Below are 25,301 nucleotides of genomic sequence, written 5' to 3'. Positions count from 1 at the left end.
AGGGGTGGCAGGGAGAGATCCCTGCCATCGCTCCGCCACCAGGAGATGTACTGGGGTTAAAGGAGCGAAACGTCAATGACTGGTGGTCCCCAGCTGATGACCCAGTTAGGCTCACATAGGTGTTCAGTGAGGTGTCACAGGTGTCACTGGGGGGGGAATTCGCGCCTATCATGCACATATCAGCCTGTGGATAGAAAACTTTAGATAGATAACTTTACATTAAATATGTCTACCATCATCCGCTGTCAAACACCACAATTGATTTCATGATTGTACATCTCTGAAATGTTAATCGCGCACATTTCTATGGGTCAGTTGCCGGGGCAGAGGAACAGGGTGACTGTCAGCCTGTGACAAACGCGCAGATATGAGTGCTCCGCTGTCTTGCTTTAGTAGTCTAATGGAAGTGATCAGGCATAACAGCGATTTTTTTTGTTATGCTTGTTATAAAGAAAAGGTCTATAATGCATTGTAATGACATTAAATTAACGTTTGATAGATAACTTTACATATGTGTACCATCATCCGCTGTCAAACGCCACAGGTAATAATTGATTTATGATTGTACATCTCTGAAATGCTCGACTGTCATGCAGCGTTGCGTTACTGTAACGTTAGACACAGCACCGACATAAAAGCGATTTTTTGGTTATGCTTGTTATAAATAATAGGTCTATAATGCGTTGTAATGACATTAAACTAAGACAATAAGATGGTTATCATAATTTTTAAAATCTTTATTAATAAGTAATTACAGAGAAAGTAAAATGACATTTCCGCATTGAAGAGCGACATAAGATTTCTGTAGATGATTCGCAATGCATCCTGGAATCAAGGGGTAGCGTACCCATATGGCTTCGAAGCTAGTCTGGTCCTGGAATCGCTCGAAACGAAGTCATAGTTAACCCTCGAAATGAAGCCATGGCTCGATGAAATATGAATTGGGACAGCCCTACCCCTAAACGTGAACGCGCAAATCAAGCCATAGGGGTGAAAACGAAGGGCTAGGGGTGAATTGGGATTGGCCCTAAGTGACGCAGTGGGTAAACATGCAATAGGTTTTTGTCATCACCATGGTTACGTGTCTGGTAGGACACCTTTAGTCAACGCGCCTGAACTAAATTCAAGCTAAACGTTGCATGCCTCGCACGCAGCTGAAATGCTGCCAATTATTACATTAATGATGTTAACTCATTCCTAAAGACGAGAGACAGCTACACTGATTTTCTTCATCGTTTAATTACAATCAAAAATAGTGAACCATTTATGAGTGCGCATGCGTCGCATGGTTGAAACCAGAAGCACATGAGAATTATTGTTTCCTATCCAATTGATGAATCTATTACATACACATAGCACTCCGAATTGTTTCAGCAGCTGTATGAAAGAATAAAATATATATTTGATGTTGTCCAATGTCCAACACTTAGTCCTTAGCAACATATGTGAAATCGCATCCGATTGAATGTTCAGACTTTTCTTTCGAAAAATGTGCATACATTTTCGTGTTGTTGAAAATCAATGAGCTAGTCAACTAACACAGCTTGTTTTGTGAGCCTGCTAACAATGTAAAGTAGTGTTATAGTTAACTAGGTAGCAGTGGGGATTACTCACCCAATCCATTTTGTATTGTGATTCTCAACAACGAGAAAGTCCAAACATTTTGATTGGTTGCCGACATGCAGACCAAAATACTAGAATGTGTCACACGTGTGGATTGTGAGTGAATATTTAGTGGTTGTTAATAGATAATTGTGCAATAAAAATGTTTGGGTGAAATTATGCCGTAATTGTGGTTCTTGTGTGTTAGAAACATTTTATTTTGTTGCTTTACTGAGTATGTGTGGAACTGAGGGGTATAGGATAGTGTAAATATTATAATTCCAAACTAATAATGGGTGTGTGAATGAGTGGGGTAGTGGTGTGGGGCTAGGCTATGGGGTGTAGGATAGTTACATGTGTAATAATAGTGTATTACAGTATATTTCAAAAGTAATTGTGGGTGGGTGAATGGGTCATGTGTGGGGCATCGGATAGTAAAGAATTGAAAGACGGTATGTGTTTGCTATGTATGTTGCAAGAGAATGACGAGAACTGTGAATAACTTTGATGGCAGTTTCTTTTGTTATTGTCTAATCTAATAGAATTCATACAATTATTGATAAGGGTTCAGTAAAAAAAATAAGCTACGAAAAACACAAAAGCAATTTTTCACAATATTACTAACTAGACCTACACGACCATAATTGTGAAATCATTAATTTGCATGTACCGTAAGTAGAAATATCATCTGCTTTCAAAGTCTGAAAACATTTTACATATTTTCCTCATTTAACAAGGGTTATACAAAAATAAATGGAACAAGGTATACATATTAATTGACTTTGAATGTCCATAAAATAGTCATTTGGCTCATGTGACTCAAGTGTACATGATTACTCGTGTCTAACTGTTTGTGTAATTTCCACAGATGGTAAATGGATTGCACGTATATAGCGCCTTTATCCAAAGCACTTTACAACGGCCTCTCATTCACCCATTCACACACACATTCACACATCAATGGCGGCAAGCTACCATGCAAGGCGCCGGCCCGCTCACTGGGAGCAATTTGGGGTTCAGTGTCTTGCCCAAGTACACTTTGACATGTGGCCAGCAGGGGCTCGAACCGCCAATCTCCCAACCTTGCGATCATTAGACGGCGGCTCTACCTCCTGAGACACAGCCGCCCCAGATGCTTTGATGGTTGATGAAGACGGGGTCCACAGAGGCCACTTTGGCAGCAATAAAAGAATGGATACAGTGAAGGACTGCAGTCAGATTGGCAAACTCTAGCTCCTGCAACGAAAAAACAAAAATGTCACTTAAAAGGAGAACAACAGGCAGAAAACATGATCCGCTATGTGGCTCATGACCTGAAGTATTATTGACAGCCTCTATTTGGTAATTTGACACACAGTCAAATAACCAGTGAATATTCTTCAGAAAGCTGCTCATTATGATATGTTGTGTGGCTATGCATGCCATCCAAAATACTATTTAGATATTGTCCATCAGAGAGGCTTCATTAAACTAAATGAAATGGATCCTGAATTGATGATAGGCGATGACACTTTACCTTCATTTCTATTTGTTTATTTTCTGAATTCTTGAAAAGGAGTTTCACCCTTGTTTTCCCGTCATCAGAAGAGCCTTTCAGCTGAGAGAATTTGTATTGCCATAGTTTTTTCTGCAAGGGATATTAAATGATGTTAACTTAGAAAGGCTTCAAAGGGGTAGAGGTAGAGGCTGCACAAGTGTTTATTTAACACATTCAAACAGATCCTCTTGCGTGAGCTTTCGGTCTTTTATGGCATTTATTATATATAGCAATTTATGACGTTGTGATTAAATGTTAAAAATATTAATATCAAAAATAATAATGTCTGGTTTTATGACTTTTATGATTTGGTAAAAACCGTTGCTATTTTTAGAAACCCCGGTTTCTACTCTGCACCACTGGTTGTTTACACACCTTTTGAACTGCGGAACAGTAAGGAAGATGCATACTACACTCAGGTAGTGTATACATATATATGTGATCTCCCAACAATTTCACTATAATATTTACCACCCTTATTATTCTTTGTGATTGCGCTAGGGAACGTTAGGGGGGAAATATTTGTAAAAATCTGAAGGTAGATATAAAATGTGAGGCGGTCTGGTCATTTGGGCCGCAAGTCGGCAACCAATCAACATTTTCAGACTTTTATTTTTGAAACACGGTTGTTGAAAATCACAAAACTAGCTGGTCAAGCCTAAATACTGCAACACAATGGATTGGGTGAGTAATCCCCACTGCTGCCTAGTTAACTATAACACTACTTTACATTGATAGCAGGCTCACAAAACAATCTGTGTTAGTTGACTAGCGATGTGTCATTGATTTTCAACAACGCGGGAATGTATTTACGTTTTTCAAAAGAAAAGTCTGAACGTTAAATCGGCTGCCGACTTGCGGACCAATTAACCAGACCATGTCACAAATTTGCCATTTTAGTCTGGAGTGCCTCGCCAAACTGCCAACTTCCACCTGGTACACAGTTTTGCAAATCAAACGCAAACCTCAAATCTGTGCAGAAAACCGCTATCAGCCATTTATTGAATTTGGGCTTGAAGTTAAAATAACAAATGACTGTCAAGCACTGTCTTACCTTGGAGGAGCTCTCTGAACAGGTGAAGCCTGACTCAAAGTCTATGGTGAAACACAGCACCTGTCTCTGGCTGCTGCACATGTAGGTCTTGGACTGTTGAGGGAGCAGAGTTCTATAAGTGATATCTGTTATATATATATAGTTAGTATATAAACTCCTCAAAAAAAGTTCTGAAACGTTATTTCGGTCGATTATTCCTCCCCTTTATTAATACCAATTGGTATTGTATTTTATATCGTTGGAAGGCCTGATTAGTCACCTTTACAACGAGGTACAACTTGTAAGGATCATGCATTCGTGGAATGAGCAACACAGCTAAACGTGTGGGTAGCGGCCCAAAAATATTTGCCAAACGTCAGACTTAACAACCGAATTACTGTAAATGGCTCAATAAGGTGATGTATAATTCTTTAGGCTCCTCAAGCTAAATTCAATCAAACTGAAAATGGTTTTAAAAGGAATAACGAGAAACACAATTCTACCCTAGCTACCAATCTTCCATCTAATAGATTTATTCGAGGGAGGGGTGGGCATTTTGACATTCTACATTGTTCTTCATAATGCCATTCTGCGTGGCTTTGTCAAACAAAACGAGAGGTGATGTTCGAGAAAAACAAGAATGCATAATAAAAAATAAATGCCCTGCAAAAATGTACCCAATTGTCCTGATTCTGACATGGTGGCCGTTGGTTCTGCCGGGGGTAGATAGTTAGTACTGCTAATAACCCACTTGTGTGCATTTGTGACGTTAGAATTATAAGGTTCTATCTCCATTTTTGTCAAAATTGAGTTTCTTACATAATCTGATCCATTAGGTGTTTATTAATGCCCGTGTGGTGTTATTTTTTAAATGTTGACATTTTTGAGTTTGTAATTCATAAAATACAAAGGTTCCATCTCACAAAACATAATGGAATGTAAAAACTTTGACGCTCAATATCTCTGAACTACCCTAAACGGAGATAATTCTATACCCCTAACCTTATCATTCTAAGCTCACACATTGTCCCTGTCCAAGAAAATGATCCATCAACCAACCAACCCAATCACATAACAGTGACAAGCTGCTCTCTTTGTTGGTCAACTTACCCCTACTCTCTGCACCTCCATGAAGACGGCTCTTTGGAAGGAGTTTTCCCACACGGCGAGGTCGTTGGCCAGCTCCACCCTGAAGGTGTGACTCTGACCGTGGCCGACCAGGAGGCTGAAGCAGAAAGGCCCTCCGTCCTGCTGGTCCTGCTGGAGGCCGAGGTAGAGCCGGGCCTGGACCCAGCAGTCCTCCGCTGTCCACAGCTACCAACAGACACACAGAGACACCCATGAGCAGGAAGTCGTATTAGTTTCATTTAACACTAGAACAGCCATGAGTGAGTAAAGAAAAGTGTTATATCTTTGCACTCAATAAAATTTCAGGACCCTCCTTTCATGACTTTTCCTAGATATGTGCGTTCTACCACCCAGTATCCTTACATTTTCTAAATCACATCAGGATAAGCTAGTATAAAGCTATTTTGCCGTTTTTCTGTGTAGGAAGAAGGCTAATTTACAAGCGGCCAACTAGTGGTCGTTATGTGTAAATAGCAGCTTTGCATTGAAAAAGAGGGGGTCATTCATCGGCTCTTTTAGTAGGTAAAAAGGCACGGCTGTTCTAGTGTTAACAGTGTTTTCCAATCCTGGTCCTGGGGACACACACAGTGTACATATTTTTAAATGATATTTGAAAGATGTTTTTAGAAACATCAGGGAGGGAGTGTGTGCTTAAACAACAACCGTAGAGGTGCTGTCTTCAATTACAAACTCACTGCGTTGAAAGGTGAGGTGCAACACTTGTTTATTCCGAAATTCTAGTTAGAAATGTGGTGTTTCAGTCAACACAACCTTCATCAGACCATTATGTCTTTAGGGCATTTCTGCTTTATTGGAATAGAGACTAGAGATTGACAGGGAGGATGGGTGAGAGAGAAGAGGGAGGCCATGCAGGATAGGTGTGTCTTAGCCATCCATACATGATTTCAACAGATATTTCATTCAGTTCTTGTGAGATAAAACTGTACGTGGATGTTTTGCAAAAATAATAAACTAGCCATCTGGATGGAATGTGATTACATTTGTAAACTCAATGAATATAATGAGGAGACTATGTTGACTCAACAAACTGTGCCTGATCAGAGATGTTACGGACAGCTGTCGTACTTTTCCATATCGACACACACAGTTCAATGAGATGTGCATGTGATACAGTATTCATTTTGGCAGGCTTTTTAGTCACTTAGTCTTTGGTGTTTAGATGAAGATGCACACCAGTTCTAGTCACACCAAGTCACCTCCATTTTTCTCAGTTCCAGTCCAGTTACAGTTGATGAAAACTGAAAACATTCCAGTGCAGTCTCAGTCCACAAAAACTCAAAAACATTTAGTAGAGTAGAGTTTTCGTCGCTGACTACGGCTAGACTAAAATGTTTTGGGGTTTTTGTTCATCTTCATCTAAACACCAAAGACTAAGGGACTAAAAAGCCTGCCAAAATTAACACTGATGCTCTCTGGTTCACTTCAGACATACCTTGTGAACCTTGAAAAGAACCTCATAGAGATGAAACATTGTTTCAGCTTGTCCCCAATCAGTCTCACTGACCTGAGATGGGAAAATAAAAGATTAAACCAAGTGTGGACTCATTTTGAACAAGACTTATTCTTTCTTTGATTTTTGGATCAATTTCCGAATTCCAGGAATACTTTGTTTCCTGTCTCCAAAAAAATGGTGTCTCTCCAAATTGTTGATGTTTACATACTGCAGTTTAGAGTATATGGACTTTCGTAGCATTAGTAGGGTCCAAAACCAAACTTCCGTGACCACTCTCTGACTAACTTGTCTTTGATTGATTTGACTACTAGGGACCTTTTATTAAAAACATTTAGCCTCCAGGTCATCAAATCAATCATCAAAATCATGATCATCACCCTGTTATCACCCTGTTATCAGTCAGGTTATCAAGAGGAAATAGGAGGTTCATACAGGGGGAAGTTGGAAGATGTAGAGAGACGGGCCTCTCAACGCCAGCAACTTGAAGCTGCATGCCCGACCAGCATCATTTCTTTGAGGGTTTTCACACACCCAACCCATGTGAACAATCTGCCAACACAAGGTTCAAAAGATGAAAATCTGTCTTGTATTGTAGAGTCATATTAAATCAGTCTTGTATTGTTGAGTCATATTAAATCAGTCTTCTATTGTAGAGTCATATTAAATCAGTCTTCTATTGTAGAGTCATATTAAATCAGTATTCTATTGTAGAGTCATATTAAATCAGTCTTGTATTGTAGAGTCATATTAAATCAGTCTTGTATTGTAGAGTCATATTAAATCAGTCTTCTATTGTAGGGTCATATTAAATCAGTCTTCTATTGTAGAGTCATATTAAATCAGTCTTGTATTGTAGAGTCATATTAAATCAGTCTTCTATTGTAGAGTCATATTAAATCAGTCTTGTATTGTTGAGTCATATTAAATCAGTCTTCGATTGTAGAGTCATATTAAATCAGTCTTGTATTGTTGAGTCATGCATCCATGAACCTATTCACTAAACTGGGCCATGTTTCCACATTCCACAGACTTTAGTATTCATAGTTTTACTGTGCAATAATAACATTAATGTTATTATTAATTAAAGTCATTTTATATTATAGTGTCTCATACAACACCAGCCAGTGAACAAACAGGTACAAATATTATAAACCTTTGCCTTATATCAAATCAACTCATAAGTGGTCACATACTGACGTTATTCATCAGTTTGAATACAAAATGTTTGTGAAACAGTTCAGATGATAACAATGCACCTTACGTGAGATCTAAACAATAATAATGATAAACTTATGAAGGCTCTACCAAAAGAGGCATTGATAGGTAACACTGATGACCAATAATAATATGACTCAGTGGCGGCTGGTGATAACAATTATGGGTGGGGCACAGGTTATGGGGGCATGCTCCACGGGGAAGAATATCAACTTTAAAATCTGGATTTACAGTCGATTTTAGCATGAGAATATATATATAACTGAATTATTTTTATATATAACTTATTAAAGGGCAAACTGCAAACACAACAAAAATATGATGCACAACAACTGACAAATCAACTGGAATAGTCTTTGTTAGCAGAGTAGACCTAATGTTAACAGAATGGACTTATACCCTTTGTCTATCTGTGCAGCGGTAAGGTGAATAATTCTAGCAGTACTGTCCAGACAGTTGTCTTGTTTAGCCATTCAACTAGGCATTATTTATTCAATGGAGAAAGACATGGAACACAATGCAATTGTGATAATAAATGTGTTCTTTGTTACTTCTTTAATTAAATTAAAGTGTACCTTTCTATTATCATACAATATTTCCTTGAACATGTAAACTCCATAATCATACAGTTGTCTTTCTATTAGTTGTCTCTGTCATACTGAACTGTTTGTTATCATCCTGAACTATCTCTGTTGCTCACCTCACCTCAGTTCTGTCTCTATTGCTCTCCTCTCCTGTTGTCTGTCTCTCTGTTGCTCTCCTCTCCTGTTGTCTGTCTCTCTGTTGCTCTCCTCTCCTGTTGTCTGTCTCTCTGTTGCTCTCCTCTCCTGTTGTCTGTCTCTCTGTTGCTCTCCTCTCCTGTTGTCTGTCCGAATATCGGTTGTTAAGTCGCGACGTGTTTCCGGGTCCAAAGTTGGCTGAGGCGCTGTCTTCGAAATGCCGCAATAATAATAATAATTAATTATATTTACATAGCGCTTTTCCGAGGCTCAAATACCCTGACAATATGGGGAAAACGGGAAAGTGCTGTGTCCCTTGTTGTATGAATATATCCGAGTCTAAAAAACAATTAAACTGTCATTCTACCGCTGTAGTACACTGGTATTCTGGTGCGGAGAATTTCTGGTTTGGATCCGGAAATTGCAAAACGTCACGTTTGACGTCAGACTTAACAACCGGATATTCAGGGCTCTCAAGTCTCACGCATTTTTTTAATTTTTACTACCCCTAGTGGTAGTGGCCCTAGGCTGCAGCCTAGGTAAGCCTATAATCTGCGCATGCTCGGGGCGCATTTTTTGCGCCCCGACCGAGAAATAGGAGACAGCCAATTGGAGCGCTGCTACAGCTCACATGTAAGCCAAAAGTATTTGCAGTGCCATAGACTGCCATTCGGCCGGCGCCCCGACTCCTCCCCTATGTATTTTCACAGTGAATTTTACACACACACAGATAAAATGTTTATTGTATTGGAGGATTTTTAATGAATGCTGATAGGCGCCGACAGAATATCAGCCGCATTTTATGAATAAACAATGTTTATTTTTAAAAATCTTTTACAAGTACCAACTAGGAAGTGGGGCTGCGTTGGAAGGTGGGGGTGGCGCCCTAGCGCCCTCTATTGGCCAGCCGCCACTGATATGACTTGTGCAATGCACAATTAAACAGTGTTTGTAGCCAGGTGGAGCATACCAGTTGAGCTATGGTCCTTGCAAATGAAAGCATTCATACCTGATCATCTGAAGAGCAATATTTGTTGATAACTTTCATCTGTTAGAGGAGAAAACAGTGGAAACAGGATTTTAAATACTTGACAGCATTATAATGGACCAGTTCCATCATTTCAATGATAGGGCTTTCACACCGCCAAGGAACCGTTCCGGTTTGCGTTCTCGAACCTAGTCTGGAACCGGCCGGCGCGTTCAGACCGAAAATACATTGGTTTGAAGCCTGAAAAGTTGGTTTGTAGCTGGAACCAGAAAATAGTCAGCTCAAAACCAAAAACTAGAACCGTGACATCATCAGTGCCATTTCAGTACTTCGTAAGCCATTTCTATTCCAGTAATGGAGCAGCTGGCTAGTAAGAGAACACGTGTAGAAAGTGTCTTTTGCTTTTTGGCATAGAAAATAGTGTTTATTTCAGATACTGTAGTGGAAGATATTATCCTCATTTCCAGTGAAGTAGCTGCCATCATGTTGTGACATTTTTGTTTATCCTGCCCCTTCGTCACCTAGCGTTGATGACGCGGATGGTTCCGGTTACACTGGTATGAACCCTGATGGTTCTGGTGACACTGGTATGAACGCTGATGGTTCTGGTTACACTGGTATGAACCCTGATGGTTCTGGTTACACTGGTATGAACCCTGATGGTTCTGGTGACACTGGTATGAACGCTGATGGTTCTGGTTACACTGGTATGAACGCTGATGGTTCTGGTGACACTGGTATGAACCCTGATGGTTCTGGTTACACTGGTATGAACCCTGATGGTTCTGGTTACACTGGTATGAACCCTGATGGTTCTGGTTACACTGGTATGAACGCTGATGGTTCTGGTTAAACTGGTATGAACCCTGATGGTTCTGGTTACACTGGTATGAACCCTGATGGTTCTGGTGACACTGGTATGAACCCTGATGGTTCTGGTTACACTGGTATGAACCCTGATGGTTCTGGTTACACTGGTATGAACCCTGATGGTTCTGGTTACACTGGTATGAACCCTGATGGTTCTGGTTACACTGGTATGAACCCTGATGGTTCTGGTTACACTGGTATGAACCCTGATGGTTCTGGTGACACTGGTATGAACCCTGATGGTTCTGGTTACACTGGTATGAACCCTGATGGTTCTGGTTACACTGGTATGAACGCTGAAGGTTCTGGTTACACTGGTATGAACGCTGATGGTTCTGGTGACACTGGTATGAACCCTGATGGTTCTGGTTACACTGGTATGAACCCTGATGGTTCTGGTTACACTGGTATGAACCCTGATGGTTCTGGTGACACTGGTATGAACGCTGATGGTTCTGGTGACACTGGTATGAACTCTGATGGTTCTGGTTACACTGGTATGAACCCTGATGGTTCTGGTTACACTGGTATGAACCCTGATGGTTCTGGTGACACTGGTATGAACCCTGATGGTTCTGGTGACACTGGTATGAACCCTGATGGTTCTGGTTACACTGGTATGAACCCTGATGGTTCTGGTTACACTGGTATGAACGCTGAAGGTTCTGGTTACACTGGTATGAACGCTGATGGTTCTGGTGACACTGGTATGAACCCTGATGGTTCTGGTTACACTGGTATGAACGCTGATGGTTCTGGTTACACTGGTATGAACCCTGATGGTTCTGGTTACACTGGTATGAACCCTGATGGTTCTGGTTACACTGGTATGAACCCTGATGGTCCTGGATAACCGACTATCCTGTGCGGAGAACATTGCAGCAACGGCTCGCTCCTGCAGATTCCTCCTCTACAACATCAGAAGGATACGACCATTCCTTACCAGAGAGGCAGCGCAACTCTTGACCCAGGAACTGGTCATCTCCCGCCTGGATTACTGCAATGTACTCCTGGCTGGGCTCCCCGCTTCAGCCATTAGACCTCTGCAGCTCATCCAGAATGCTGCTGCCCGGCTGGTATTCAACCTCCCCAAATACTCGCATGTCACCCCTCTCCTTCGCACCCTGCACTGGCTCCCGATAGCAGCTCGCATCAGATTCAAGACCCTGGTGCTTGCATACCAGGCAGCTAAAGGGACAGCCCCTGCCTACCTGAAGGAAATGGTTACCTCCCAAACCCCTGCCCGCTCACTCCGTTCCTCCACCTCGGCTGGCCGACTGGCCCCACCTCCTCTACACAGCAGTCGGGCTGCCCGATCACGTCTCTTCACAACACTGGCTCCCCGCTGGTGGAATGAGCTCCCCACGGCTGTCAGAACGGCAGAGTCACTACCCATCTTCCGTCGTAGACTGAAGACCCATCTCTTCAGGTTACATCTTAACTGCTCCTCCTGAGACATCTTCTGACCCTCACCACTACGTCTCCTAAAGACACCCGCTTTCCCCTCTACTGTGTCCCTAAGAACTTCTACTGCCCCCCTTGTACTGTTTCTCAGTTTCTCCAGTAAAAAAATAAAATAAAAATAAATGCTAGTAGAAGGCGATAATAGGGAGAAGGTTTTTCCTTCTATCAGTGGCCCCGGGCCCGAGCTAGAGTACTCTTCCTGCAACGAATAGTGGACTGCTGATTCACATGCTTAGTATTCAAATGTATTGATTGTAAGTCGCTTTGGAATAAGGCGTCTGCTAAATGCCAAAAATGTAAATGTAAATGTAAATGGTGACACTGGTATGAACGCTGAAGGTTCTGGTTACACTGGTATGAACGCTGATGGTTCTGGTTACACTGGTATGAACCCTGATGGTTCTGGTGACACTGGTATGAACCCTGATGGTTCTGGTGACACTGGTATGAACCCTGATGGTTCTGGTGACACTGGTATGAACCCTGATGGTTCTGGTTACACTGGTATGAACCCTGATGGTTCTGGTTACACTGGTATGAACCCTGATGGTTCTGGTGACACTGGTATGAACGCTGATGGTTCTGGTTACACTGGTATGAACCCTGATGGTTCTGGTTACACTGGTATGAACCCTGATGGTTCTGGTTACACTGGTATGAACCCTGATGGTTCTGGTGACACTGGTATGAACCCTGATGGTTCTGGTTACACTGGTATGAACCCTGATGGTTCTGGTTACACTGGTATGAACCCTGATGGTTCTGGTGACACTGGTATGAACCCTGATGGTTCTGGTTACACTGGTATGAACCCTGATGGTTCTGGTTACACTGGTATGAACCCTGATGGTTCTGGTTACACTGGTATGAACCCTGATGGTTCTGGTGACACTGGTATGAACCCTGATGGTTCTGGTGACACTGGTATGAACGCTGATGGTTCTGGTTACACTGGTATGAACCCTGATGGTTCTGGTTACACTGGTATGAACCCTGATGGTTCTGGTTACACTGGTATGAACCCTGATGGTTCTGGTGACACTGGTATGAACCCTGATGGTTCTGGTTACACTGGTATGAACCCTGATGGTTCTGGTGACACTGGTATGAACGCTGATGGTTCTGGTTACACTGGTATGAACCCTGATGGTTCTGGTTACACTGGTATGAACGCTGATGGTTCTGGTGACACTGGTATGAACCCTGATGGTTCTGGTTACACTGGTATGAACCCTGATGGTTCTGGTTACACTGGTATGAACCCTGATGGTTCTGGTGACACTGGTATGAACGCTGATGGTTCTGGTTACACTGGTATGAACCCTGATGGTTCTGGTTACACTGGTATGAACGCTGATGGTTCTGGTTACACTGGTATGAACGCTGATGGTTCTGGTGACACTGGTATGAACGCTGATGGTTCTGGTGACACTGGTATGAACCCTGATGGTTCTGGTTACACTGGTATGAACCCTGATGGTTCTGGTTACACTGGTATGAACCCTGATGGTTCTGGTTACACTGGTATGAACACTGATGGTTCTGGTTACACTGGTATGAACCCTGATGGTTCTGGTTACACTGGTATGAACGCTGATGGTTCTGGTGACACTGGTATGAACCCTGATGGTTCTGGTGACACTGGTATGAACCCTGATGGTTCTGGTTACACTGGTATGAACGCTGATGGTTCTGGTGACACTGGTATGAACCCTGATGGTTCTGGTTACATTGGTATGAACGCGGGCTGGTTCTCCAGACAGCACCAAGGTTCGGAGGTTCCAGAACAGGAACAGGAACGTTTCCTTGGCGTGTGAAAGCCCTGTGAGAGATTCTCAGCTGGCAGTTCCAAAGTAAGTCAGTCATCACCTAAACAAAACATACAATCTTAATTCTGACTTCAGATACTATTACACAAATAAAAAGAAGATTCCCATGAAGGTTTGAATGACACAAAGGTACGTCAGATATGTTAACAAAAATAAGTGTTAACTAACATGTTCTAAATTTAAAATAAAAACACCAAAAACAGTGTGTATCGGTATGGTAGTGTTTCTTTGGCTAATAGTGTACCAACATCTTATTGTTGGCAAAACTTGCTTGAGTTGAGTTGCTTTAATTATGTTAACAGTATGAGGCTCTTTCTACTATACAAAGATTCATATCAGGCCGTGTACAAAGGAATGGGTCAGAATCACACCTGAATACTGCGGGCGATTAGTTACTTCATACAGAAAGCGCCTCGAAGCTGTCATTACAAACAAAGGCTTCTCCACTAACTATTGAATTAATTTCAGTTAGTGTGTTCAATACTTTTTTCCTGTTTCATTCCACTTTATTACACATATCTTTATTTACATATAGACTTTAATGTTTAGATTTTTTGTCTGGATTGTTTGAGTTAATACCAAAGTCTGGTGCAAATGTCACTTGAATAGGCTCATTGGAACATGACATTTACTGGACAAGACTTATTTCCCCCACTGTACTTACGGTACATGGACTGATTTATATAGCGCCTTATTCCAAAGCACTTTCAACGGCCTCTCATTCACCCGTTCACACACACATTCACACACCAATGGCGGCAAGCTGCCATGCAAGGTGCCGGGCCGCTCATTGGGAGCAATTTGGGGTTCAGTGTCTTGCCCAAGGACACCTCGACATGTGGCTAGCCGGGGTTCAAACCACCGATCTGCCGACTTTGTGATCATTAGACACCGGCTCTACCTCCTGCGCCACAACCGCCCCATAAGCATAATTAATATAGTAATACATAGATGCTTCTCAAAATGGTTTATGAGCAGATCTTTTAAAAGTAGCTTATTGTATGCAGTGCTTTGCCATATACATGTATGTCATAACGTTTTGGCTCCCTTAGTTGGCACAGCATGTTCTCAACCTTATTAAGAATTTATGAAAGATAATTTAAGCCTCTATTACTTTACTTTTACTGCGGCAGGGTCAAATCAAATAACCTGCTATTGCAAGTGTCACCTACGATGCTATAGTCTCTCTCACTGACAAACACATGAATTTAACAAACAGATTAACCCCAAGGATGTGTCAGATCATCTATTTATAGGTTGTAGGTCACCACAAGAGAGTTCCGCTCTCTCCCAGAGCTCCCTCACAATCACATCCTGATTGGACATTTAGCAATCAGACTCCTTATCCATAATTAGGTGACGCACAAGTGAATTAATCACAATCTGAAAAAAGCAGCTGTGTGGTGGTGAAGTGTCACGCTCGTCTGGATCTTCAGCGGTGCACGCCTGGAGATCATCAGCAGCTAATCAGAATGACACGCAGGAGATGAGAATGAGAACGCCAAACTGTAGAGAGGTCATTGAAAAAGCATTCATGGTGGATGAGTACTCTGCAGTCATGAATTAGGTGCATGAGTGTTTTCGAAAAGGAGAGAGACTCACACTTTTGACTCATTGTATATACTTACCCTGCATACAGTATCATAAGGATGATTCCAATGGTTTATTATGTATATATATATGTTCAGTCCAGTGTCTCAGAAAGGACAGATATACAGTTACAGCGCCCTGCTTAAGTAGTGGGACAGTGAGGCATTTGTTCTTGTTTTGGCTCTACACTCCAAACATTTCAATTCTAAATCAAAGTACTATGAGGTTGTAGTTATTACATATTTTATTTTATTTGTATGCATTAGTTTCACCATTCAGAAATAACAAACATGTCTATGCATAGTCCCCCAATTTCAGGGTACCCATATTTATCAAATATGTCAATATTAAGCATTTATGTTTAGTATCTGGTCGACAATCCTTTACATGATGCAATAATGACGTCTGTGACCCCTGACCCCAGCAGACGCTCTGCCATCTTCAGCTGTTATTTGTTTTGAGGTCTTTGTGTCTGAAGTCTTACCATGAGGAAATGAAATGCACGTTCAACTGGATTTACATCTGAAGATTGACTTGACCAATCAAGAACTAACTTGCCACTTTTTTGGCCTGAAAAAAACTGTTTGAGGTCAAATTAATTTGGAGTCATTTTCTCGCACTCGAGCAGACACAATATTCACAATGTTCAAAACACTTCAAGCTTCAAAATACATTCTGATGAATCATCAACAATTAGAATTGTCAAAAGACAAGTTAGCAAGTTGCAGCTATACATGCCCAAACAAACCCCCCCCCTTGCACCATGTTTCACAGATGAGGTGGTACGCTGACTCTTTTCCTCCAAACCCTCTTGCAATCACGCATGCTGTAACCCGCTAGCACACGCCGAAATGAAACTCCCGCGCTGCTGAGGTTGAAACGCTGCTGAGGTTGACGCTTCCAGTGAAATTGAGCCGTTATCTGTCCACAAGACCACACAAGACCTCTGCAAGCTTCTTTCTTTTCAGCAACTGTAACCTGACCATCCTTTTAGAGGATACAGTAACTAGTGTCTGTAGTCTGGCTGGTGACGTATTCTGTGTTAGCTGTCTCTGACACGTTCACGCCTACCTGGAAAGTGTTCTTGAAACATGTCAGAAACAGCTAAAAACAGGATGGCCAGGTCAGGTTTGCTAAAAGTGACCTAAAAGAGACATGAACATGTATCAGAGTGACGGTAAGAGTAAAGTGTGGAGAAAAACAAGGAACTGCCCAATATCCACAGCATACCATCTCATCTGTGAGATATGGTGGTGTTGGCTTGGGCATGTGTTTCAGGAGGGAGAGCCGCCGTCTAATGATCACAAGGTTGGCAGATCAGCGGTTCGAGCCCCGGCTGGCCACATGTCGAAGTGTCCTTGGGCAAGACACTGAACCCCAAAATTGCTCCCAGTGAGCGGGCCAGCGCCTCGCATGGCAGCTTGCCGCCATTGGTGTGTGAATGTGTGTGTGTGTGAATGGGTGAATGAGAGGCCGTTGTAAAGTGCTTTGGAGCAGCAAAAAAGGCGCTATATAAGTGCAGTCCATTTACCATTTACCATGTATGGCTGCCACTGGTCTGGCTCACTTGTCTTCATTGATGATGTCAGTGCTGATGACAGCAGCAGGATGAATTCTGAGGTCATGTCCTCACATGAAAGTCAGAATCAGGACCCGGAGCAAGTGGATGAGATTGCAACATTGTTGCATAAATTATTTCTCTGATTTCCAGATCAACAAGCATGCGCTGTTGTTTTCCTATGGACAGCCTCGATGCGTCGTTTCTAACCGGAGCGAAACCACCCTTTTCAAGCGGAGCATGCGTTGGTTGTTTGCTCCGGGAGCGACTTCGAATGTGCGTTCCCACAGCTCCAAACGACGCAGAGCAAAGCAAATGTTATCCTAAACTCCGATTCCAAGTGAAGCAAATGTTCTAGTGAGAACACGCCATAAATAAAGTATACAGAAACATTAGCTGAAGATGACACAAAAGGCTAAATGTTGTAAAAACACACAGCAACTAAAGATGTCTGCAGTACAGGCGTGGCAGAGCGTCATCAGAAGATACCCAGAGTCTGGTGGGGTCAGAGGGTCAGAGTCTGGTGGGGTCAGAGGGTCAGAGTCTGGTGGGGTCAGAGGGTCAGAGTCTGGTGGGGTCAGAGGGTCAGAGTCTGGTGGGGTCAGAGGGTCAGAGTCTGGTGGGGTCAGAGTCTGGTGGGGTCAGAGGGTCAGAGGGTCAGAGTCTGGTGGGGTCAGAGGGTCAGAGTCTGGTGGGGTCAGAGGGTCAGAGTCTGGTGGGGTCAGAGGGTCAGAGTCTGGTGGGGTCAGAGGGTCAGAGGGTCAGAGTCTGGTGGGGTCAGAGGGTCAGAGTCTGGTGGGGTCAGAGGGTCAGAGTCTGGTGGGGTCAGAGGGTCAGAGTCTGGTGGGGTCAGAGGGTCAGAGGGTCAGAGTCTGGTGGGGTCAGAGGGTCAGAGTCTGGTGGGGTCAGAGGGTCAGAGTCTGGTGGGGTCAGAGGGTCAGAGTCTGGTGGGGTCAGAGGGTCAGAGGGTCAGAGTCTGGTGGGGTCAGAGGGTCAGAGTCTGGTGGGGTCAGAGGGTCAGAGTCTGGTGGGGTCAGAGGGTCAGAGTCTGGTGGGGTCAGAGGGTCACGGGGTCGCAGACTTACTGCAAGCAAAGGATTATGGAGCAAATACTAAACATGAACGCTTCATTTGATCAGATAAATGTGGGAGAGAGAGACAGAGAGGACAAGCACACGGACGAGCGCACATTGTTATTATTACTTTGATTTACTTTTATTATTTAGAAACCTCTCTCCAGCACGTCAGTGGCGTTGCTGAATCTGTACAATAAAAAGGACAATAAAGACCGTGTTTAGTACACCGTTCCTCTGTGTCGACCTCTCTCTGTGCCTAGAGACCTTTACACATACCAAAAAAATATCTTCAATTAAAGATGAGAATCTCTATGTTCACCTCATAGTAATTGTTAGATTTCAATCCAAACTTCATATATGTTACCATATTCGGATGGGGCAAATCCTAACTTCTTATCCGCAATAACATCAATGAAAAAGAGCCACACCGATCACCCATTGACTTCAGTACACCTGAACATGTGAATCACAGGTAGGACTTCCCCCTGAAGCGGCTCTATTTCATCACACCAATGTCCAATCCGGATCCTGAGTTCAGATCAATGTAGCAGATGCTGACTTACATTCTCTAGTGTCAGATCGTTGATGTTGCTCGATATCGCGTGAAGCCAGTCTGTCCTTTCTGCTGCGGTGTAAAACTGTAGAATACTGGTGCCTGCTCCATCTAGGGCAAAGACTTCAAAGCTGTTGGACCTGCAGGTACATAGTGGTCAAGGTTATAGAAATACAGTAGTTTGAAAGCATGTTTTTAACTAGGGGGGGGGGGGGGGCATTTCATGCGTTCTACCACCCAGTATCCTTACATTTTCAAAATCACTTCAGGATAAGATAGTATAAAGCTGTTTTGCAGTTTTTCTGTGTAGGAGGCAGGATAAAAAAAAGAAGCACCCTCTAGTGATCTCTGTGTGTAAATAGCAGATTTACATTCTAAAAAGGGGGTCTATTTGACCCCCAAGGCGGCTCTACTAGTAGGTCAAATAGGCACGGCTGTTGTACTGTAGTGTTAAAGCTAGGATAAAAGTTATGGAGGAAAATGGAATCCAGGTCTGTAAATGTTTTTGATAACGTTGCTGAAATAATCCAGCCTGCCTTCAACGTGAAACGTGATCAGTATTTTCTTTTTAATTTTTTAATTGTAACGTATTATGTTGTAATGTGTGTCTGAAAGTGTTTTTTTTGCTTTTTTTTTTTTTTAGTCTCAATGAGACTTAACCTGGCTAAATAAAGGTTAAATTAAATAAAACTTAAATACAACTTTTGTAATATGCCAAAAAATGGCAAACATCATTTGCGCGACTTGAGATGCAGATGTTTTCACCAGACCGTGTCACGTTTGTCTCCACCAATAGAAACAGGATGTAAGTATCTTACTGACCCGAGTCAACCCTAACATGCATGTGTTGAGAGGATGACAGCGACAGGGCACATGGCTGTCAAGAGACATCACAGGGAGAAGCCTTAGGTGGAAAGTGTATTCATACAACTTACACCGCTAAGTAAACCCTTAGTAAAGTGTATTCATACAACTTACACCCCTAAGTAAACCCTTAGTAAAGTATATTCATACAACTTACACCCCTAAGTAAACCCTTAGTAAAGTGTATTCATACAACTTACACCGCTAAGTAAACCCTTAGTAAAGTATATTCATACAACTTACACCCCTAAGTAAACCCTTAGTAAAGTGTATTCATACAACTTACACCCCTATGTAAACCCTTAGTAAAGTATATTCATACAACTTACACCCCTAAGTAAACCCTTAGTAAAGTGTATTCATACAACTTACACCCCTAAGTAAACCCTTAGTAAAGTGTATTCATACAACTTACACCCCTAAGTAAACCCTTAGTAAAGTGTATTCATACCACTTACACCCCTAAGTAAACCCTTAGTAAAGTGTATTCATACCACTTACACCCCTAAGTAAACCCTTAGTAAAGTGTATTCATACAACGTACACCCCTAAGTAAACCCTTAGTAAAGTGTATTCATACAACTTACACCCCTAAGTAAACCCTTAGTAAAGTGTATTCATACCACTTACACCCCTAAGTAAACCCTTAGTAAAGTGTATTCATACCACTTACTCCCCTAAGTAAACCCTTAGTAAAGTGTATTCATACCACTTACACCCCTAAGTAAACCCTTAGTAAAGTGTATTCATACCACTTACACCCCTAAGTAAACCCTTAGTAAAGTGTATTCATACAACTTACACCCCTAAGTAAACCCTTAGTAAAGTGTATTCATACAACTTACACCCCTAAGTAAACCCTTAGTAAAGTGTATTCATACAACTTACACCCCTAAGTAAACCCTTAGTAAAGTGTATTCATACAACTTACACCCCTAAGTAAACCCTTAGTAAAGTGTATTCATACAACTTACACCCCTAAGTAAACCCTTAGTAAAGTGTATAACTCCAGGATCGCTCTGAGACAGAGTCAGCAGAACAGACGACTAAACAGATGCAGCGACATGTCGGCTTCTAACTCTCTTCTCCATGGCTGAACAGATGAGACTACCTTTTCAATCTTAGTGAAGCAGGAATCTTAGTGAAGCATGAATCTTAGTGAAGCATGGCATCCCAGCAAACATGTTGTCATTGATTCAATGTTGAAAAGACATCTCTATCCAACGTTGACGTCACATTCATTTCAGGGGCTCATACTCATGAGTCATCTCATGAATATCTTTCAGTACGACCGATCAGCATCCTTGGACATCACCAACGGGTCTCCCTGCAGAGTGCCTAAAGGCCCATTCATGCTTTATGGACAACAATGCAATCAGGGGTCTGCGTAGGTTGGAGAAGGTCATGCAGGTTGCAGAGGAGGTCAGAGGAGGACAGAGGAGGTCAGAGGAGGTCGCACAGGGAGTCGCACATCTTTCTCGATGGGCGACCGCGAGTGACCGACTGCGTAGACGTTGCACACCATTGATTGGTTGGTTAGTGAACGGAGGCGGAGCTGAAGCTATCGTCCCTCACACCATCATCTCTGTCTCTCTCTGATATAAAAGCAGCAGCTCTATCCCCTCCTCGTCGATCGCCTGCAGCTGCATTATCTATTACCCACTGAATAATATGTTCATTCATTAGTTCGATTAAAAAGTATGAGTATCGAATTACTATCAATAACATTAAGTTATAACTGGTTATGCTTTAACCCACGTTTGCTTAAGGTAATGTCCCATTTTTAACATCTTAAATGTCTTTGATGTTTTAACAGAAGGTACCAGATATTGTAACATATCTTTTCTTTGTAAACAGCAGTTAAAATAGGGCTATTGAATGAAGCATTTCTGAATGTCTTACAGCATATAACATTTCTAGAAGACAGAAAATGACAAGAAATACATGTGATACTCAGCCAATCCAGTCTGTTAAGTGAGACTCTCCAATACTAGCAAGGCTTTTCCAGAAGGACTCAACGTCAGTGACCTTTCAAGGTGGTCCCTGCCTGTGCATATATATTGGCGTTAACACCCTCTCACCTAAATGAAAACAGCTAAACCAACAGCTGACCTTTACCTTAATTGATCTGTTCCGGCGTGGTATGTGGAGACTCTCGCCATCGACAAGGGGAGGGACACGGCATCCAGCCAGCGCTTCTCATACTTTGGTTCATTAGCCGAGGGCGAGGAGGGCGAGGACGGAGCCTGCGTAGAATATATGAACAAGGCAATGACGGTCCCGTCTCTCGTTCACTGGCCAGGTGGCGTTGATCATTGCATGCAGATGGAAAAACAACAGTGTATGGACCTAAAATAGAAATTGTCCAATCATATCACAGCAAAAGTCACGACTTAAGGCAGAAAACTCGGACAAACAACTCGCTAATATCTGATGGTGAAAAGCTTTTAGACGAAATATTCTTGTCATCTTTAAAAAAAAAAACATTATTAACATCTATTACTTGCTGTGGTAAACCAGAAATCAGATTTGACAACTCCCACCATTGTAAGTCATTGACATTGACAGTCACGGTCGGTCAGTCAGTCACTGTCAGTGAAGCGTTGTTTGTTTGTCCGAGTTTTCAAAGGGGTGTGGCTTAGCGATATTACTAATGGCGGATTAAGGTGGTCAGTGGCCCTAGGCTACTGACCACCGCGATATTACTAATACCAGTGGCGGATTAAGGTGGTCAGTGGCGCTAGGCTACTCCTTTGTGTGAGGCCCCCCCCTATACACGAGCCTCCCCCTCCCCAAAATACACAACTCACGAGCACCCTGCACACACACACCACTCATAATGCTTTACCATAAAACACATTGTGCTTTAATAACATAATGCAAACAATAAAAAATGCACTGAAAAGGTTGTTATCATTCAGTGACTCTTGGATGTTGGCATAGTTCTGGTGTAGTGCTTTTGTTGCTTGCGCATGTGCTGACCATCTAGTATCTGACAAACTTTTCAATGTCTCCAGCCTCTTGTTGTCAATAACATTTAGCCCCGCAGTCATTATCTGCCAACGCGCCGTGGATTTGGAACAAAAATTATAAAGTGTCTGTACAAAATTAAAAAATTCCATTGTCACAGGGCAACAATTTACACTGGCAACTCCCACTAAATTGAGTGTATGCGCTGCGCAGGGTACCCACTCGGCCAAATTATTTATCTTCTTAATGCGTGCTTGCAAACCACTGTAAATGCCGGACATGTTGGCTGCATTGTCATAACATTGGCCTCGGCAGTTATTGATGTCAATGCCCATTTCTTCCAGAACAGACTGATAAAGTGACTCCCCTGAATGACTCTGAATTGGCAAAAACTTGAGAAAACGCTCCTCCGCGCATCCATCTGGTGACACATATCGTATGATGAATGTGAGCTGGTCTGTGTGTGCAACATCTGGTGTAGAGTCGACGCTGATTGAAAAGTACTTTGCTATTTTTACCTGGCTGATTATCTCAGCTAGGACATGCTCTCCCATCAATTCAATACATTCTAAGCAAGTTGTTGATGAGAGGTAAGATGGGGTTCCCTTGCCAGCATTTCCATATTTGTCTATGTGCGCTTTCAAGAATGGATCAAACTCACTGATCACTTCCAACACACCCATAAAATTCCCATTATATGGCTGGCCAAAGGTTTCACAGTGTCCCCTCAATGGTAATCCTCGCTCTGCAAGAAACTTCACCACTACAACCACTCGCTTTAACACATCTGTCCAATAAGCACACTCGTTGTCAAACAGCTTTTTTAGTTCTGAGTCAATACAGCCAGCAACAGCACAGCGCATCACATTATTTGTATATAATGTTGTTGTATAATGTTTTTTCTGAGTGGGGCAGTCCCACTCATAGTTTTCATTTTATTGAACTGATATAGTGAAGACAGACAGGAAAGTAAGGAGAAGAAGGGTATCAGTCTCGCGCGCCTGTCTCGTTCCAGCGAGTCAACTCGTGTTCCAAATACAGCTGCGGGCTATGCGCGATGCAAAACAGCTGTGTTTATTTTATCACAAAATGTACATTTGATAAGTATTTGTATATATATTTCAGATGGATATTTGTACTACTTTTCCAAATGCCGGTAGGCCCTAGATTCCTCTGTTGCTCCCTTTCATTTATCAATTTATCTTTGACCAACAGATTATTTATTAATCATCACAAATAGAAACACGCAGAGCATGTATTTGACAAATAAACTTGTCGGCTAAGAACTAGTTTCTAAAGTGAGTTACAATCACTTGATGTAATGGTTGATGCATGGGGGTGGTTAATCTTATTCTCAATGATCGCTTTTTGATCGTTTCTGACAAACATCCTTTGTTTGTTCCAACAAACAAAGGATGCCAATTCATCCAACAAGCCCTTCAAACCATCCCCCCACACCTCCCACCAGAAAGGTTGTACTCAGTTGTACTCAACTCTCTCAACTCTCGCAGCAGTAGTAATGAAAGTCATTGCAGTAGCCTACATTTGATTATGTAATCATCAACGGATATTATATAACGAACGGATATTTATAATAGACCTACAGCAGGGGTGCTCATTACGTCGATCGCGATCGACCGGTCGATCGCGAAGGTAGTGTGGGTAGATCACACGGCATTGAAAAAAAAAAAAAAAAAAAATACAAAAAAAACATTTAAATATTTTTTTTGGAAAAGTAGCCGGGGACGCCTCCCGTCTGGACCACACAGGAGAGGGCATCACTCAGCCCCGCGCCGCCTCACAACACACACACACACACACACACACACACACACACACAGACAAGCACACACACACACACACACAGACAGACAGACACACACACACACACACACACACACAGACAGACAGACAGACAGACAGACAGACAGACAGACACACACACACACACACTCCGCCGCCCGGAGACGTCGATGGCACCTGGCTTGGCACTGGCCAGTCTGGTGTAAACCACTCAGAGCTCCTGAGTTAATGTTAATGTTAATGGACTACCAGTGTGAATATTTGTTATATAGTTTAATAAATCTCTTCTTTGATTTTGAAACAGTGTAGCGTGGCCTTAATTTGTTATTATTACAGTACATTTTTGTGTTCGCAGCAATGGCAATATGTTTTATTTGGTTGGTAGATCTTGTTGAGCTGGTAATTTGAAAAGTAGCTCACAAGCCTAAAAAGTGTGAGCACCCCTGACCTACAGTATACAAAACTTTTTTTTTTTGAGCAGTCCCACTCAGAATTTTTCATTTTATTGGACAGATCTAGTGAAGTAGATCAGTCCTGTGAAATGACGTGCGTTGTGCATTGAATGACACTATTTACAGCGCTGTCCATTTTCTATTTAATAAAGAATGAACATATTCAGCCATTCCATAATCACATATAACAAACCTGTGAGCAGTTGCAGGGGCTGACAGGCTGACGTTACCGGCGAATTTCACGACAAATAAACAGACTTTATCACTGTGAAGCTCATAATTATGATAACACAATATTGCAATATTTATTACTATTATTTTTTAATAATGATAATCAACTTTCATTCATTAGTAAATCTCCCGCAGTCTCAATCAATCTCCTTTCCATATATATCATTTAATTTGTTCCATAGTTCGTTTTCAGCTGACTCAAGCTTCATATCAGATTGCGCTAATAATTTCCCCGCTTCTCTGCGCATAGGAACTTTATGCATTTTTAGAGGTAGCCTAGTGATCTTGTAATTTTCTCTTCTTGTGTGACATCGCCATCCAGCGATCTTTGTGCGTCAATACACA

General features: G+C 42.2%; 1 protein-coding gene across 1 annotated transcript in view; it reads right to left on the bottom strand.

Annotated features, from left to right (window-relative positions):
- Positions 1-2,694: 2,694 nt before the first annotated feature.
- sntg2 (syntrophin, gamma 2) overlaps positions 2,695-25,301 on the bottom strand; it is a gene marked incomplete at both ends in the record, with an annotated part of 54,473 nt that continues 31,866 nt past the window's right edge. The window contains 9 exons of the mRNA XM_080537741.1: positions 2,695-2,838; positions 3,119-3,229; positions 4,194-4,286; positions 5,283-5,486; positions 6,754-6,825; positions 7,207-7,323; positions 9,718-9,756; positions 18,647-18,776; positions 21,619-21,746. Of these exons, the coding sequence (XP_080393867.1) occupies positions 2,695-2,838; positions 3,119-3,229; positions 4,194-4,286; positions 5,283-5,486; positions 6,754-6,825; positions 7,207-7,323; positions 9,718-9,756; positions 18,647-18,776; positions 21,619-21,746 (1,038 nt within the window). The remainder of the gene's footprint in view (positions 2,839-3,118; positions 3,230-4,193; positions 4,287-5,282; positions 5,487-6,753; positions 6,826-7,206; positions 7,324-9,717; positions 9,757-18,646; positions 18,777-21,618; positions 21,747-25,301) is intronic.

The sequence above is a fragment of the Nansenia antarctica genome (genome assembly GCF_963989245.1).
Source record: "Nansenia antarctica genome assembly, chromosome: 8".
Taxonomy (NCBI): domain Eukaryota; kingdom Metazoa; phylum Chordata; class Actinopteri; order Argentiniformes; family Microstomatidae; genus Nansenia; species Nansenia antarctica.
Note: the sequence above shows the minus strand (reverse complement) of the source record. Positions and strands in the feature narration are given on the sequence as shown.